This window comes from Crassostrea angulata, chromosome 7, assembly GCF_025612915.1.
Source record: "Crassostrea angulata isolate pt1a10 chromosome 7, ASM2561291v2, whole genome shotgun sequence".
Taxonomy (NCBI): domain Eukaryota; kingdom Metazoa; phylum Mollusca; class Bivalvia; order Ostreida; family Ostreidae; genus Magallana; species Magallana angulata.
Window position 1 is genome coordinate 8,752,141 of NC_069117.1, and position 18,129 is coordinate 8,770,269.

At 31.7% G+C, this 18,129-nt stretch overlaps 1 protein-coding gene across 3 annotated transcripts; it reads right to left on the reverse strand.

Annotated features, from left to right (window-relative positions):
• Window positions 1-6,806: 6,806 nt before the first annotated feature.
• On the reverse strand, window positions 6,807-15,968 carry LOC128157464 (uncharacterized). 3 transcript variants are annotated; one of them, XM_052820024.1, is made up of 14 exons: window positions 15,585-15,859; window positions 13,307-13,366; window positions 13,051-13,119; window positions 12,694-12,762; window positions 12,339-12,464; window positions 11,987-12,070; window positions 11,728-11,862; window positions 11,543-11,626; window positions 10,395-10,445; window positions 9,918-10,226; window positions 9,577-9,781; window positions 8,474-8,569; window positions 8,284-8,385; window positions 6,807-8,197 (listed from the first exon to the last, which is right to left on the reverse strand). In XM_052820024.1, the coding sequence occupies exons 4-14, from the start codon at window positions 12,720-12,722 to the stop codon at window positions 7,610-7,612; spliced, it is 1,809 nt and encodes a 602-aa protein (XP_052675984.1). In that variant the 5' UTR covers window positions 12,723-12,762; window positions 13,051-13,119; window positions 13,307-13,366; window positions 15,585-15,859; the 3' UTR covers window positions 6,807-7,609. The 3 variants fall into 3 exon arrangements, with proteins under 3 accessions (XP_052675984.1, XP_052675982.1, XP_052675983.1); XM_052820022.1 differs by having other exon boundaries at window positions 15,412-15,859; XM_052820023.1 differs by lacking the exon at window positions 10,395-10,445 and having other exon boundaries at window positions 15,412-15,968.
• Between the last annotated feature and the right edge of the window lie 2,161 nt (window positions 15,969-18,129).

Here is an 18,129-nt window from a genome sequence, read left to right on the forward strand (position 1 = left end):
TCATTACCTATCCTATCGCATTTGTAAAGTTTCTGTCATTTTAGTTGCAAAAGTTATTTGTTTCATTTGTCAGACTGCATGCACTATTGAGTTGACCGGTAATCCATATTGACCCTGTATAAACAATTTCTTATTAAATTTCTGTATTACATGTAAGTAGGTGCAGACACTTATCATTTTTATATGAGTTATAATAGGAAGGAAGGAGTATTTCTTTCTTAATGTATTATAATGCATCAAATACAATGTAGGTCATGACCTTATGGAACTAGCTGTTCTGACCCCACGAAAAAGCTAGGAAAATACAAAATATCTTCTAATGTCATTATGATGCATCAAATGGTGTAAAGTACATTAATGACCCCCCCGCCTTTATGAAATAGGAAATGATATGATACACTGTATATTTTGTTAATAACTTCTGAGATCTGAGATCCCCATCCCTAAACCATATAATTTATTTTTGCTCTTTGTGTCATTGCGCGTAAAATTGTATGTAGATTATGCCCCCTTGGAGACACCCTGACATTTTAGAACTAGAAATAATAATGTATTTTATCTTATTCATATGTTATACAGTAGCGTTTGATCCATGTGGGTAAATCCTAGCCTAATGATGTCACTGCTTTGTTTAGGAGACTTTACAATTGCCCCAAATAGGCGAATACACATGGAAGTGATGCATATAACATTTTGTGTATAAATCTTAAAAATTGAATTTTAAGCAATTTCCAAAATGTTAATGTGAATCACGAGAGAAAAAGCAATCAAGAAATGATTTAAAATTTGCTACTGTACAAATGTAAGAATGTATTGAGAAGACTGAATCTTTATAACGTTACCAGGTTAGATTGGGGGGGGGGGGTGAATGTGGAGTATAAACATTTATGATTTGAATCATTTATTGTTATTAATTTTATCTTGTCAATGAATACTACTTATTGATCCCAAGGTAGAAATATGACCTCTGATCATATCTCAATAGATCATTTGTCAATTATGCAAAGTGTAATATAATTTTTTTTAGGAATAACATTTTTTACCAGTTTATAAAAGTTTTTAGACACCCAAATTATATTTTGATTTTAATAGATCATTCGACAAGGGGGGGACAGTTTATATTTGAGTTTGTTTGGGAGTGGGGGTTCGTAGTCATATATTTGACAATTATTTAAAGTAATTTAAAATAAGACTAAGCCACACTACAGTCATGAACATGAAAAGTATAGAACAAAACACAAACTAATATATGTACATGTATATACATAGGATGTATTACAAAACGGATGATTGATCTATATCTGGGTTCTTAAATCGAATCATATATCATGTACATATTATATTATTGTTTCTTTGTTCATGAAGGCATTTAAGATGGTATGTAGGTCATGATCCCAAGTTCTCTTCCTGAAATTATTAAATATCATAAAAACCATTAAGATCCCCACCTTAATCCAAAGATATTATTCCTCCTTAGGTCATGCAGGCGCATCAGATCATTATGGCATGTAAGTCATGACCCTAAGGGGTCATCCTGACCCCCTTAGAATCAGAAATTGTCAATTATCTTTAAATTAATGATGTTTGATGACCCTATCTCTATTTAATCTTTATTATTAAGTCTCCCGAATGAAATTTGGAGACTTATTGTTTTTGTACGGTTCTTGATACATGTATTATTATTCTTCATCTTCTTTTTCTTCATCATGCTCTGAACTTGTTTCTCAGAGATGGCTGAACAGAATTGTACAACACTCTGGGATATGATAGGCCTGCATATCTAGTTGTGCACCCTGGTTTGATTGTTCTCATTTTTGGTTAGACAACCACTTTTCGAGGGGTGGGGTGTGGGGGTGTCAAAAGGGTGTGGGGTCTAACATTGAACCTTGTAGGAAGAATCGTAGACTCTATTTCAAATGGTAACTTGAAAACGGACAAAGATAATAATATAGGGTTTTCATAATCATATATTGACTGATACTGGCAATATATAGGGTTTATTAGATCTGACCCCTGGGGTCATCCCCACCCCCCAGGAATTTGAAATTACCATATATCTCAGAAACTGTTATAATCATGACCCCTAAACCATATATATTCATGTTTCTGATGTCAAGGGGCATCAAATGTTATATAGGTCATGGGCCCTGTAGGTGGTCCTGACCCCCTCAAACATCAAGTCCCTTAATATCTTCAAAACAGTTGAGATCCCCACCCTTAAACCATATATATTATTGTTCCTTGTGTCATGGGGCATCAAACAGTGTGTAGGTCATGGGCCCCGGGGGTGGTCATGATCCCCTCGAACAGGAAGTGCACGAATATCTCGAAAACGGTTGAGATCCCCACCCCTTAACCATAGATATTCTTGATCCTTAAAGGGTATCAAAAGATATGTAGGTATTGGGCCTCAGGGTTAAGTTTTATTTTTCAATACCGTAATGCACATCTATGGAACAGTTCCTATCATATCCCAAGATATGATGTGTCTATCCATTAAATAATAAAAGGAGTTCTAGGATCTATGTTTTTTTGAAGTGATAAACGTCAATTTTCTTCTACTTTTTGACTCCCTGGATGAAATGTAAATTTTTAAAACCTTACTGCACATCTATAGAACAGTCCCTATCATATCCCAAGATATGATGTGTCTATCCATTAAATCATTACTGGCACTGTACCAGTTATCGGCTAAAATTTAACGTTTTCTTTTCGTAATTCATTATTTCTTGATATTTTTGGATAAAACTTGGCATACTTTAAAAAGTGAAGTCCTTATTTATCAATCTGTTAGTTTACATCATTATTTAGAACCCAAAACATCTTGTTTTGTGCTTTTAAGCACGCCCCGAATTTGCCGAGTTTTTACAATTTACTGTACCAGTTATCGGCTTCGTGATAAAAACATAGTAAAAATCCGTGTTCATGTTGATTTTATACTCTGCTAAATGTAGTTTGAATTATGCCCCTTCTGAGGTCAGACTAAAGCATTCGGGATCATGATACATTTTAAACAAAACTCATAAAACAATTTGTTTATTATCATACGGTAATACACCAAATCGTATACTATTCAATACATAATTGTGCAATCAGGCGTTCAATTGCGCTTAGAATCTCTCGGAAATTCGTTAATTCCTTTTGTTTATACATTTTAAATGTATTGATTTTATATGTCAAATCAAAGAAGGGATATAATAACGTATCACAAACAAGTAATATTCTATTTTTAACTTATTACGTCACTTCCCCCACTGCTGAAAGTGCAAAGATGTAAAATCAGCGGTAAACAATGATCGTTTAAGCTCATGTATAAAACATATTCAAGAAAGTTTTCAAGCAAACTTACTTTTCTTTATTCGAAAAAGACGACTGAATTAAAAAATCTTGCATTGTCGCGTGCTATAAACCCGAACTCTCAGTTTAGCCGATAACTGGTCTTAGCCGATAACTGGTACAGTACCAGTAGAGAAGCTCTTGGATCTATGGTTTTTTTTAAGTGATAAACGTCAATTTTCTGCTACTATTTGACTCCCTGGATGAAATTTAAATTTTTAAAACCTTATTGCACATCTATAGGACAGCCCCAATTATATCCCAAGGGAAACATAAATTTCACTTCTAAACGTGCTCCTCTACAGATACGCTTAACGAGGCCGGGTCTAATTTGTTCTGCCCTAGATTTTTGAATGAAATTTTTTACATGAATTTCTACTGATATAATTATTATTTTAAGATAAATAAATAAGACATTTACGACACCGTTTGTTTAAGGGGCCATCTGAAAGTTTATTAATTTTAAACATAGGACCCTATGGGATTTTGCTTGAAATGTATCAATTTTGCACATTTTTCTTAAACTTCTGCCCTAGGGATTTCTTTTTCTGTTCTACATATTAAAGTTATTGCTAAAAGGCATCAAATGGTAAAAAAAAACCTTTTACCTCCTGGTTTGTTCTAGGGGTCTTATCAAAGTTGTTTTTTGTATGCCCAATTTCCCAGTTTGTCAGATAATGGCTATTTTTTATTTGACAAAGACGAAAATGGTGATCTTTATAGTATTATTAAAATATTCAGACGTGTTTCAGTAATAAATAAATATATAACATCACACATTAAAGGTCATTAATATAAAATACACGGTTACTGTTTTGAAATATATGAATTAAGCTATAATTAGGCGGGTTAAGAAAAAGTGACAGGGGGCTAGGCTTGCTGAACCCTCTTCACGTTTTTAAACTGAGTCCAAATATAGCTTATACTTCGAAACATTTATGTTTATTCCACAACATAATATAAATTGTACGCATCAAACGAGATATTTTCAAGAGATTTCGCTGAATATCTGCAGTTGAAACTATCACGCCATGGCGTCAACAAAGCAAAAAGATGACGTCACAACAAATGAAACGCTGCGCGAAAGCGTGCGTACTCGTTCTGTTGTCGGCCTCGTTAATACATTATATAAAGACATCCTGTACGGGATCACAACCCCCTACTGAAATCTTGGTTGGTAGTTCTTTTTCAGAGACAAATCGAAACACCTCCATGCAGAGTGCGCATACTATCGAGGAGACTGTCAACGGCTGTTCAATTTTTCTGGGTTTATATTAGTATCCATGAACAAATAAGTGATTAAATGGAGTGCCAAAGAAACTTAAATTGATCCAAGAATTAAACTCGTAGAAAGGGAAATCTTAAATTTTCAATATAGTTGAATCAAATCATATTTATGATGTTTAAAGGTTCGTTTGGATAATATTATTACATCTGGAATACCATGCTAAAGAGAAGAGAATGAACAAAGCTGATTTCAATAAGATTGTTTAATATCATCGATGACAACTATAATGTATCCTGCAACTAAGGTTACAAAACGTTAAGCGCCTTTTTCTCCCATAAAACAATAATAATGAATAATTATCCCCCCCCCTCCTTGGAAACATCCACAAAGAAATGAACGTAAACTGCAAATATTTGGAATTTTATCAAGTCCAAGGGGCATAACTCTGTCGAAAATTGCTCTATCACACCAAATTCAAACTTGAGAAATTATTTAGATAAACCTGTTTAGCAAATTTCATATCAATAGGTGCACCTCTGCGAAGAAAATGAGCGGAAACTGCAAATAATTGGAATTCTTCTACATCCAAGATCCATAACTCTGTCAAAATTGCTCGATCGTACCCAACATCGAACTTAAACTAGATATTATCATGATAAACCTGTATAGCAAATATCATTTCAATATGTTAATCCTATGCGAAGAAAATGAACTAAAACTGTTGGTGGACCGACCGACCGACAGACAGCTGTAAAGGAATATGCCCTCCCTTCTTCTAAGGGGAAGGGGGCATTAAAAATCTGTCATTCAATTTTTTCATTCAAAAACAATATCAATATCGATGATTACCTCGACTCCATAGCAGTGTTTTATTTCACAGTCTTCTTCACCATTACTTCTACACACAAAAAATACAACGATTTATTTAATAAAAATTTAATCGTCAGTCCTTCTACCAGAAAATTTTTCATATTTCAGACTTCTTCTCAAACGCTCAGGCCAATTTAATTTATTTAATTAATTACTAGTACTTAAGTAAAGTGAATTCAAGATTGTTAAAGGCAACATCCTCTTTCAAGGCGAGAGTGAATTTAAAATAATTTGTAGGTATTTAAAAAGTCTTCTCAAAAACCAATTGGCCAAAAAAGCTGCAAGTAGAGTGGAATCATTCTCGGGTAGCTAGATTCAAGTTTGTTCAAATCATGATTCCTGGGTGTAATGTGGGTCCTATATGAGGAATTGAATTTTTACATAGGAATAAATAGAGAATAATTATGATCCTTAATTTTTTTTCCAATAGCTATTTACCCACAAAATCTTAAACTCGTGTGAAAACATCCTCAGGGAGTGAGGATAGATTTTCGTTTAATTTTTTATCCCTGCTGTAGAGTGGGGCTTGCATTTTAACATAAGAATAAAAATGGGGAGATATTGTGAAACAATTGACAAAAAGCTACAACTTATGTGGAAACATTCTCAAATAGTTAAGAATCTACTTAGTAAAATCATTAACGCAGATAGTGAGGCCTTAATGGGAGTTGATTTTTTTGCATAAAAATTAACAGAGAAATATCTTCAAAAACCTTATTTATAAAGACCATTTAGCTTAAATAGATGACGTTTGTGTAAAAGCACCCTCTAGTAGCGTAGGTTTAAGTTTGTTAAAATTATGATCTCTGGGGTAGGGTGGTATCTTAATGGGGTTCTTTTGACACAAGAACAATCAGTAAAAGTCTTTGAAAATTGTCTGCTCAAAAATTTAAAAAATGAATGTGGCTAAACGATTAACATAAGATTATGAAAAAAAATTATTTTTCAAACAATATATACTCTATTTAATTTTCATGATACTGTATGCAGTGAATGTTCGACCCCGTTTTATTTTCGCCTCTTTTACTTCGTTGTCAGCAGGCAAGTTTATGACTGGGCGAATTATTCTCTCTTTAAACACAAATATAACTGTACACATTCAAGAAGGGACGAAATTGTTTGCGACTGTAGAAGAGTGAAAAATACACGGGATGAAATACTGTAAACAGTAGATTTTTGTATTTGAATATATAAAGCTGATTTGATCAGAGTTATGCCTGTTGTTGCATAGGAGACTGGTGTGGCATCTGTGCCTTTTGTTGTTTCTGTATGAAAAAAACCTCAAGATTAATTTTCCATGGATTTCTTATACGTATGCTGATAAATCATAAAATATTTCATGGATTTTATTATAGCAACAACGAAGGTTTGTGAATGTTTATTAGATAAAAAAAATAATCCATTTCAAGATAATTCAAATTTCAACAAATTGACAACGTTAAATTTATCTACACAATATTATATTTACATAAACTTTATCACATTGCAAACATTTAAAAATACTATACAGTCAAGTGTCAAAGGTACCTTTTTAATAATTTTAAAATTCATTTGGTTAAAGAAACTAACCTACATATGGAAAGCACTGCATAGCAATCTAAACTAGTTTTTTCCAAAATTATATGGATTATTTAATCAATATAAAAACGTGGGTTAAGTAGTTTACAAGATTAGAAAGTGTTACTAAGTTTTCAATTGTGACTTCTTTTTGTAACTAAACAATGACTAAAAACTTTCTTCGATATATTTTTTTCAAATTAATAATTCAGAGGGTTTCAGAAAAAATGAAATGCATCTTATTGTCATTTATTGTAACAGATGTAAAGTTAACGGAATAATTATATTCTAACTTTAAAGTTCTTAGTCCAGGTTGGTATCGCAATTTGTTAAAAACAAATTTAAATGATGACTACCGGAATTGCTAATTCAAAACTAAGTGTAAACTATTCTATCAACAAAGGGTCTGTAGAAACTATTCTGTTACGATAACCACCTTTTTTTTTTTTTTTTTTTTTTACAAATAATGGATGTCATTTTATTAGATAACATGAATATTAACGAAAAAGACGTTATGCATTTATAACCTTTTTCTCAATTTAGTGATGAGTTTTGTTCTTATATGTTAAACAATTGTTTAACATTAAAAAGTTCATGCATGCTTTTTTTGTTATCAATTCACTTCGGTTGGGCAATACCTTTATTTAACACAGGTCCGTTTTCATACAAATACATGACAGGCCATACAATGTAATCCACTTCCTTCCCCGATTTCATGTACGCTCTAAATATATCATTGTTTTTCATCCCGTCGGGAAAACGGGTACTTAGATGTATTGGTGGCTGGGTTGTCTGCATGAACCAACACAACTCCACACAGCGCTCGGCAAAGTGAGTCGTTTTTGCAAACTGGGACGATGAAATTGTCTGAAAGAAAGAAGGGGCACCCATCTGTCCACAAAATTGTTTTTTCTTCAGCAAACATCTGTCTCCAGAATACTGTTCATTACATGGTTGTGAGGAGTCAACGTTTTCTGAGTGTGCTACTTTTTTTCGTCTCTTTTTTGATTTTTTAGTCGTTTGTAAATTATCTTCCTTTCCTTTGCTTTGCAAATGTGCTGTACTAACGTCATGCAAACAATAGTCTGAGGGGTTGTTTATTCTGACATTGTCTTCGAATGGATTCATAGTATGTTCGTGTGATACTGAACTCTTCACTCTAGTAGTTATATCACTTAAGATACCGTGTAAGGTGTCAGCAAATTTCTAAAAGCATAAATATGAATGTCATTTTATTTTCTTCTAAGATTCTTTTAAAAAATAATTCTCAATAAGAAAGAACTACTTAAAACCTCTTGCATCTCAGAAATCAAAGTTGTTTCTTTAGCGCGTAAACACGTTTTAAGTGCCTGTTGGATGTCCGGTACCATCGCTTCGGGAAGTTTGGTTACCACCTTAAAAAGATAACATAACTGATTTACATATATTTAGGAGGTAAAAGCAGGATTTTAAAGATAATTTATATTATAAATAAAAGCTTACTTTCATTTCTCCAGTGTCTTTACAGGTCATTATGGTTTGACAATCTGTTAGGTCAAGAAACATGGAACGAGAGCCAGAACAAAAGTTGTAGGCTGTCTGTAATGTATGAAGAAGAATATTTATTTTCTTATATCAAGGACGTACATCCAAATTGTTTCATGGAATTTATTTTACCTTCTATCCTTGCATTAGAAGGTTGATTTAAGTTAAATTTAAGAATTAAATATCAAGTTTACTCACTCAAATGTATTTTTTTAATATCCCAGTCAATTGGAAGGGTGTCTTTATCATATGGATGGTATTTACATTTAGTTTTCCAGTTCATTAACATTTTTGAATTAAATTCTTCAAGTTTATAATCAAAAGTAAAAGATCAAATAAACGCATATCCCACCTTTGGCAAAAACTTTGGCTACAGCCCTAACCTCATCAACAATAGCAAAAATATTTAATGAAGTCATATAAAAATAATCTGGAATACGTAGCAATTTATCTTCTGTTTATAATAAATCATATCCCCCAATTCCATCCGCCGAGATATTCTTAAGTTAAACAATGATCCACTTTGGTAACGGGGTGATTTCAAAAGCATATCATATATTAAGCATTGCAGTGTTCCAAAAGATCTTAAACAATTGTCATTTCTATACAAAAAGCAATATCAAACTTAAAAAATCGTCTTAATCAAAAATCGTACATCTTGTTGGACCCAAGAGTTGTCCAAGGTCCACAGTCTAAACAGATGAGAATCTGTGCTTGTTAAGATCTTTCTATATAAGTAATACCATACATAAAACATTTGAGTGTTCAAAAATTATTTAAAAAATTTCTTAAGTAAAGATGTTGTCCCACCTTACCCCCAAAGACAAACTTGAAACTACACAATATAAAGATGCATGCATTTAAGTTATAGCTCTGTAATGCATATAGCTTTAGAAGAAACTTTTCTATATATATTCATATCCAAAATTTCAATTCCAATTCTGGCCTCCGCATGTTTTGAGCAAACTTAAACCTAAACTACATAAACTGAGAATTCTTTCAAGTTTGGGAATATGATATTACATACAAGTCATTTCAAAGACAAAAGAAGTAAGTCATACCATGACAATGCGCAATAAAAAGCCAATTGCAGCTCTGTCATTCAGCCTCAATTCCCCTCCCGTCAACTCCTCCATAGAATCTGTCCATGCGTCGTCATACAACTGACCGAATTTTTCTGCCAGCTTGGTCGGTCGGTTATCATCATTCAAGTCAGCAATATCAGGGTTGTTGGAGGTCAATTTGGATCCAGCTATTTTGCTAAGCCTTAATTGGAATAAATAAACACAATCATCACACATTATAATATAATGAAACCTATGTCAATGTCGTGTAGTTGAAGTTTATTTTTCTAAAAAAGAAATCATTTTTATCTTATGCTTATCTTGTATTGGAAACATACCGAGTTAAGAGATGCTCCTTTTCTTCTGCGATCTGTTTGAGCTTACACTCGAGGTCTTTGACCTTTTCTCTTTCTTGTTCAACCTGGTCATGAATACGAATCCAACCATTTTTACTCTTTTTCTCCTGACGGAGTGCTTGATCAATTTCAACAACATACGGCAGATTTTCATTTAAACTGTCAATTTCTTTACTCAATTCTTCAGAGTCTTCCTTTGTTAGGACTTTTCCTTCTTCAACCTCATCATGAACGCGTTTCAAATATTTTTTACTCTTTTTCTTTTGATGTTTTTGTTTCTTTGCCTGCAATCTTAAAAAGCAAAACGTCATTATATCTAGACACGAAATAATTACAATAGAGGGGCGAGCCCGATTTTTTTTCTTTTACTATTTTACTAATTAAAATAATAAGTGAAAATATACAATGTATTTAAATTCAAGTAAGAGGAAAGGAGAAATGAATTGTCTTGTCTTATACTTTTGAAGTTCCTCATTTTCCTCTTTAAGTTTCTGAACCTCTAATGTCAATCTGCAAATTAATCAAACATGAAGAAAAAATGAATAATGTATACATTTCAGTAGGCTTAAGGAAACATTCTTCCTTTGTTTCTGTCAAAATACTTATAGTACAATAAAATTTATAAAATGATTTTTCATTATTTTTAGGATAAAAAGAATTTATTTTTGTTACTTTTTACAATTTGTTTTCGCTCATGCCATCAGTTGACATCTTGGCATGAAAATACAGTAGATATATACAGTACAATATACATGTAGTTGACAAAGATTATTATCTAACACAGACTATATTTTTCGCAAAATAATGGCTTCGGACAGCGTTTAATGTATTGTGCAACAACAATTTTATTTGTTTAATATATATATATAAAAAAACAGTACAGGGTTTTTTCATTAAAGATGTTCGTTCCTGTTTTTGGGTAGACATTTTGCCTCACCTCTAGTCCGGAAATTATGCATCATATGTTAATTCTACTTGTAGATTCATATTTTACAATGTCAAATAATATTGAATAAGATAATTAAGGGAAAATTACACATCTATAATAGTTTAATGAGGGACTATATTTTGTTGCGGAAGGTCTTTAAGAAGAAAATCAACTTTTTCTTTATGATAATTTTATTTTACTTATTTTAAATGGTATTAATTTGTAATTGATGCCATCATTAAGTCCGATTGAAAATTATAGCGAAAACAGTTATTGTTTGCAATTTGCACTTTCAGTGAGGAAAGGTCATATTTAATACACCGTAGCGCCGAAAGCAGCATATAGACCCCAACAGTTTGTTTTGAATTTTGGTTAAGCCATGTGTGTAGTTTTATAAATACTATAGAAAAAAACTTCAAGACTTTTGATTGCAGGATCCAAGGTCCTTAAATACACGTAAGCACATCTATTAGAGACTTATGATTTGGAACTTGTTACCAAAAATTAATATGATTTTCCGACCGATTCCCAAACTTACTACGTTTTGACCTTGCTACAAAAATAAAGTTGTCTGGTAATATAGACTACTCGGTTGTGTAAATATGTCATAGAAATCTTATAACAACAAATATTAAATATTAGTGGTGGTGTCTCGATAGAAAACGCTTTAGTACATTACCTATTGTGTTTCTTAAGAATAGAGCCCATCTTTATCAAAGTCCCTTTCTTTTTCAGACACTTTTTAATACAGTCATACAGCTTTCTACAATTTTAGTGATGAAAAAATTATAACAAACAAATTTTATGTATGGATATCTTTCGATATATATGTCTTAGTTTCCATGATATATCTAATAATCATACTGTTTCATTGTGGTTTCAGTCCAGGAAGTTGGGATCTCGAAGCTTGTTTTTTCTGTATATTTTCTTGCAAAGTCATCAAAGGCTTTATCATCCATATCATCAGGACAACGTATCATTTCTTCAATACCATTTGACCTAGAGTAGCAAAATATATGCATCTAAGATAAAACAAATGAGAGTTATACAAATTATAACTGATAGTTTGAATCATTTTATTTTCATTTTATAAATTATTTATTGAATATAATTTAATATATACTTAGAAAGAAATTCCAGAATATTATGTGTTTGCTGTTTATAAGCTGCCAAGAGGTTGAAGAACCATTTTACATCATCTATGAAACTGAAAGCATACATAACACAAAACGTTAATATATATCAACTATTTCCTGACTGTTTATCATTTTACAACTTAATGCTATTATTAATGCATCATGCACGAGATATCAATTATTTAAACATCAGTGGATATGTACGTTAAACCTTTGTTTAAGTTAGTTCAAAAGAACAAAAGTGTCCTCACACTTCTTGCTTCAAGTACCAAAAACATTTTGAAATTCACATTATATGTAAAGTTTATATTAAGAGACTTGAGGTAAATGATATATGACCTGTTATCGATATATGTCAGACCCGATGGAGTGTCAGAAGAAATAGGAGTTAAGCAGACTGTAGGTTCCTTTTGTACGTGAAGCTTCCAGTGCGGCGGTAACAGGTCTATGTTTACATGCCCATTGCTATTTAAACAAAAATACACAAGTGTAATTATCATATTGATTGTAAAATTCATTTAACAGCAGACACTAACTTTATTTAACACACCTTCCTAGAATAATAATCGTTTATCAAACTTGGTTTTTGATTTAAGAAGGATACGAGTTAAACCGGAATCATAATCACGATAAACACCCTATTTCAAATAGCAACTGTAACTCTTGAAAGCTAAATAGACTGAAAAAAAAACACCTTTCATATCCCTCCAGTTCACCTTTCATCAACTGTTGTGGAAGCTGATTTGTGTCAATGTCCTCATTGCTATTTAAACAAAAATATATTTTATTATTTAAAGTTATTGCATCAACCGCATTTAACATCTCCTCGAAAGCAAAAACAAAACAAAAGTACATTAAAAAAATATTTTCCTTCTCAATAAAATAAGCATGATCTATCTCTTTTCAAATAAATAATCATCATCTCACATAGTCTTATTATTTTAAGATGCATAATAAAACTGACCTTTTACATTAATTTTTACTCAAAATTTAGAATTCTTCAAAGATTTTTAGAGTTTTTAACCTACTTTCACGATAAGGCGTCAATTACCTCGACTGTTCCTTCGGTTTGACTTCTAATAGTTTTTGCGGCTGTTGGTTTATGTCAAATTTTTCACTGCTATAAAAACAAGTTTGATACAAGTTATGGAAAATGTGATCAGCTATAGTTTTAGTGCTCAAAAAAAATAAATCATTTTAAGTAAAAGGCAAACTAGAAAAAGGGATACATGTATTATCTTTTATTACTCTTTGACTTATAATCTAAAAAGAAAGTTTTAGAAGCTGAAACATATAGACGGTAATACCTCGTATTTCCCTCTTGTGCGTCTTGCTTTAAGCATTGCGTATTCTTATCTGTGCCGTTGCTATTTAAACAAACATATAATTATTAGTTAATGTGTTACACCTATCAAAAGCGTTTAAAATCTCGACGAAGCAAGAAAGCCAATGTTACTTGACATTCAAAAACAATGTACATCTAATCTAATACCCGATTCCCTGAAATAATAAACAAACCCAATTCAACCAAATCTTCATCATTTCACAAAGCTATAGATTTATTCAAGGATACAAGAAAAAAATATATAACATATACATAAAAAGTATAGTACAAGCAAATAAGATAGTTGTCTCACCTTGTTCCCGAACACTTTTTTCCATACCAGATTTTTCAAAGATTAAAAACGGGAGCAAGCCACTAAAGGGTTAAAAGGGGCATAGTTTGAAAAAAAAATTAAAGAAACACTAATGTTTCTCATAGGTCCTTTTAATGTCTTTTATCTTACCTGACAGGTGAGATATTAACCTTTAAAAATAAAATCCCATAGTAAAAAGATATTCATGGGAAAAAGTTTTTCATACAGGATAAATGGGAATTTCTTCTACCCCTATAAAGCTGTTTTCTGTATAAATTTTAAAATAATTTTACTAGAAATACAACAGGTTTTTTAAATTTTTAAATCCTATGAAAACGTTAAATAGTCTCATCTCAAAGGAAACAATATTCCTGGAGGATTTTTGAAAACTACTACTGGATATTTCCCCCATTAGTACCTTAAGTAGTTCCCTTTAGAAAAAATATCACATTGGCCACTATATTGGTCTACTATAAACTTGAGAGTTTTTCAATATCCATATCCATATTTTGATTAGCAGTGATGTAGTTGCTGAGACAAACTCTTTTTAATGAAGTTGTCTTAGTTAAATTTTACTAATGCTAATATGACTGATTATATTCTAGGCGGTTATGGTTTAATATTTTTAAATCTTTACTTTATCGATCGTGATAACAATTTTTTATCGTTAGAACATGAATTTTTAAAACATTTTCCCATAGTTTATCAATATAAACTAATTTCAACATTTTTGAATAAGTTTGTTGGATGATGCTTATGTCCAGTTTGGTTGAAAACAATTCGTTTTTAATTTTATAATGATGAAAGCACAAAATCTTTTATGTTAATGGATATTCAAGCTTTCAAGCGCTAAAAGGTGAGGTACTTGTAAATTAAGAACTTCAAGGGAAGAATGGACCATAAAATACTGTTAAAAATCTTTGAAAAGGCAGATGAGTACCACAAGTGTTTCGTTGTTGTTACTGTACACTCTGGTAGAATTGTCTTAAGTGCGAACCTGGCAATTTATACCAGGGTCTGCTTTGACTTTGACGGTTATTATAGAAAAAAATTTTAATATCAGTGCAAACAATTTTTACCAACGAATACTCCTTATTTTTCAAAATTTAAAATTTCAAGATAGGATAAGGACAGTGAGATAAGACAATGAACCATCCAAGGAGTTTACACAGATTTAATTTACATGCTTTTTATTCAGATTTTAACGTAGTTGCACACGCCTGATTGGTTTGGAAAGAAAATATTTACATTTAGTGTATATATTCCTTTGGAAATTTGCGACGTTCAATTTCCTGTGAATACACTAATTCATGCGCCAGAAGCACAAATATAACCGTCATCACGCGTTTTGAGTGTATATTTTATTGTAAAATTAATTTAACGTTTAAACTTACATAATCAATTTGATATTTACTATTGGAAAATAATCGTTCATTCATATTTATTCGTCAATGAAATGGAATTGTTTGACATAGTTTCTGACACTATATTTAAAGTTGCAGAATTAAAGCGATCTAAATACTTAAAGCATGTTAATATGGCTGTTCCGTGTGTATTTCATGCCCCTGACTAAGAGCGTATATAATGGCTTTATAGCGACGGTACATAATATTTCATACAAATAGACATCAGTAAGGATAAATAAATATAAGCTATATAATTCGGATGGGTCACGTCGGGTAGACAGACGGACGGAGATATTGGTCTCTATAAGTACCTGTAGAGCGAACCCTAATAAATTATGCTAAATGAAATCTTGTGATAAGTATGTTTACCTTGGATTCACGGCTTTGGAATTGGAAGCGTTTCCCATTCTACTTTCACTTTAGATTTTCCAGCACATTAAAAACTTGTCTTAGTACAGTTTATAATCAAATAAATGTTGTTAATTGATATCAATTCAATCCATGCTAAAAAAAAATTCACAAAATTAAAACTCCATAGATACCGGAATAAACATATCCGCACTTCTGTCCAATGTTATATATGTAGTATTCCTTCATAGATACTTTTTTCAGTAGAATGAGAACTATTGTTAAAAATCCTTGAATATTAAGGATAATTTTTACAATGACTGGTCTACTTAACCGTGGGAGAGAATCCTTTTCTATTTCTTACATTCCACATATTTCTTAAGTTTATCATTCTTGAACTAGTTTCATTATTGAATAAGAATTACTTCCTTGATCGTTGATAAGGGTTTAAATTGATACCTGAATGCTAATGATCGACGTCATGTGCGGATCCAGAATTTTTTTCCAGGGGAGGAGGGGTTCGAGTGATATTATGTTTGACAGTTCGAGGCATATTTTCGGTAACTTTACTATGTAAATATTGGAAATCTGGATTTTAAGGTTGGGGTTAAGAGTGTCCCCCTTCTTCTACATATAGATCCGCGCATGGACGTTGTATACATTGCACGTGTATTGATTCCGCAATAAGTAAGATTTAACGTCGTTGAGTTGCAGGACTTTAAAGTGCAGACCAGAGAGTTTAAAGCAAAGCAAAATTATAATGAATTCAATATTCATATAATAGTATTGTAAATTGAAATCTTTCATACAATATTGGGCACACCGTCTATATTTAAGGAATTGTCATTCCATATTTTTATCCTTTTATGTTACATAATTACATGGCGATTAAAACATGAAACTTTAAATAATCTTAACATTCATCCACTTTGCTAGGTTTTATTTCTTTCCTGTTCGTGTTTTTGATACATGTGTATTTTTGTATCATTATCAATGGAGTTGTAGTAATTAGCTGTATGGTCTGAAGCTGATAGTGAAAATGAAGTTAATGTTATGTTTAAGATTTTGAATTGTTAAAAATGTCATATTGTGAGTTATGATATGTGAACAATCTTGTCAAATATTTTAGTATATGTTGTTATAGCATTGAATCATGATTTTTTGAAGTATACACTCTCATAACTGCAGCGGTGTGTGCATACAAATTGAGTAACGCGCGTTAGCGCGTTATGAAAATTTGTATGCACACACCGCTGCAGTTATGAGAGTGTATACTTCAAAAAATCATGATTTAATGCTTATATTTACATTTTTTAACTTCTTGCCTTGTCTGCAAATGTGATTCATACCTTAAAATTCCTATCTTATCCTAAGGGTAAGTTAATATTAATGGAAGAGCCACAGTAACAGCCACAAGCGTGAACTTTGATTTTCGCTTGTGACGTTGCAGTTTACAGCGTTAAACGCTTGTGACGTCATAATAAAACTCGTCAATTTGACCTTTGACTACTTGTTGCATTTAGAGGCATTTGAAGATCACAGAATTTAATGGAAAAACACAGTAGAATGTAAATATTTAGAATTGCCTCCCAATATTTTTATGTATTTTGTTTTATGTTCAACGTCATTTTTCAATAAATGACATTTATGGAACCTGATATGTTGTATTCTTTTATTGGCAAAAAACAGCTTCATTGTTGGCAGTTTTTTAAGGGCGGAGAAGTAATTACAAGTATTAAGGTAAGGTTTGCGGTTACAGGGAGATAACTCACACATTTTCATTGTGACATAACACCAACTACCCTTTATTTCAGTTATGACGTCAAAATTTATATGACGTCATAATTGATTTCAGTTTTTTTATTTCGCGGGTTTTTTTTAGTTTCAATGATAAAATAAGAGGACACAAGCATTTTATCAATTTCCACGAAAACGAAATCCGCATCATATGGTTTTGAATAGTGTTTTAGAAACATCAGATTACACATTTTCTAAGATACGTTTGTTATGTTGTAGATTTTGTCATCATGATGACAATTTGTAAATTTTGTATTTACACCCATGCACCCAGTACATTCAAAATTTACAACATAAAATGAAAATGAGCCTCCTTGTTTATAACACAATCATAATGTAAAATTTTAGCATTACAACGTAAATCTCTTAATGTTTCCAAAGACGCGAGTTTACATAGCTAATTTTTTAATAGACCGATTTCTAATCGTCTCCTAGTTGCTTTTAAACGTGATAAATTTGTAACTTTATCATGGATATTTGAAAATGTGCAATCATGGATAAAATGTACGTTAGTTTTGGAATAGAAACAGTTTTGCAATGGTGATACTGAGTCTGAATTTTGTCCTAGGACAGATTTACCCAATGTTCTTTTTATGTCAATATGTAGTTTTATCATGTTTCTAAGATAAGAATATAAAAATAAATGTGTCTTAAGTTTCATATAAACTAGAGTTAAGGGTCCTCCACACACTTGGGAAAATTTCTGCATACAAGTCCATTTTTCAAAACGACTTAAAGATGTGGATGTCTAGCATGTTTTCGACTAGAAAAAAAACAGAAAAAGAAATCTTTTTGAGGGAGAAAATCCGCTTATTAAATTTTACCGCTATCATTGAAAAATGTCCCTGCAGTATTCAAACTCAGGGCCTGCGGATCGGTAGATCGAAGCTACACCCAGAGATGTTGGCCATATAAACTGTTTCATTATGGGTTTAAATCGCC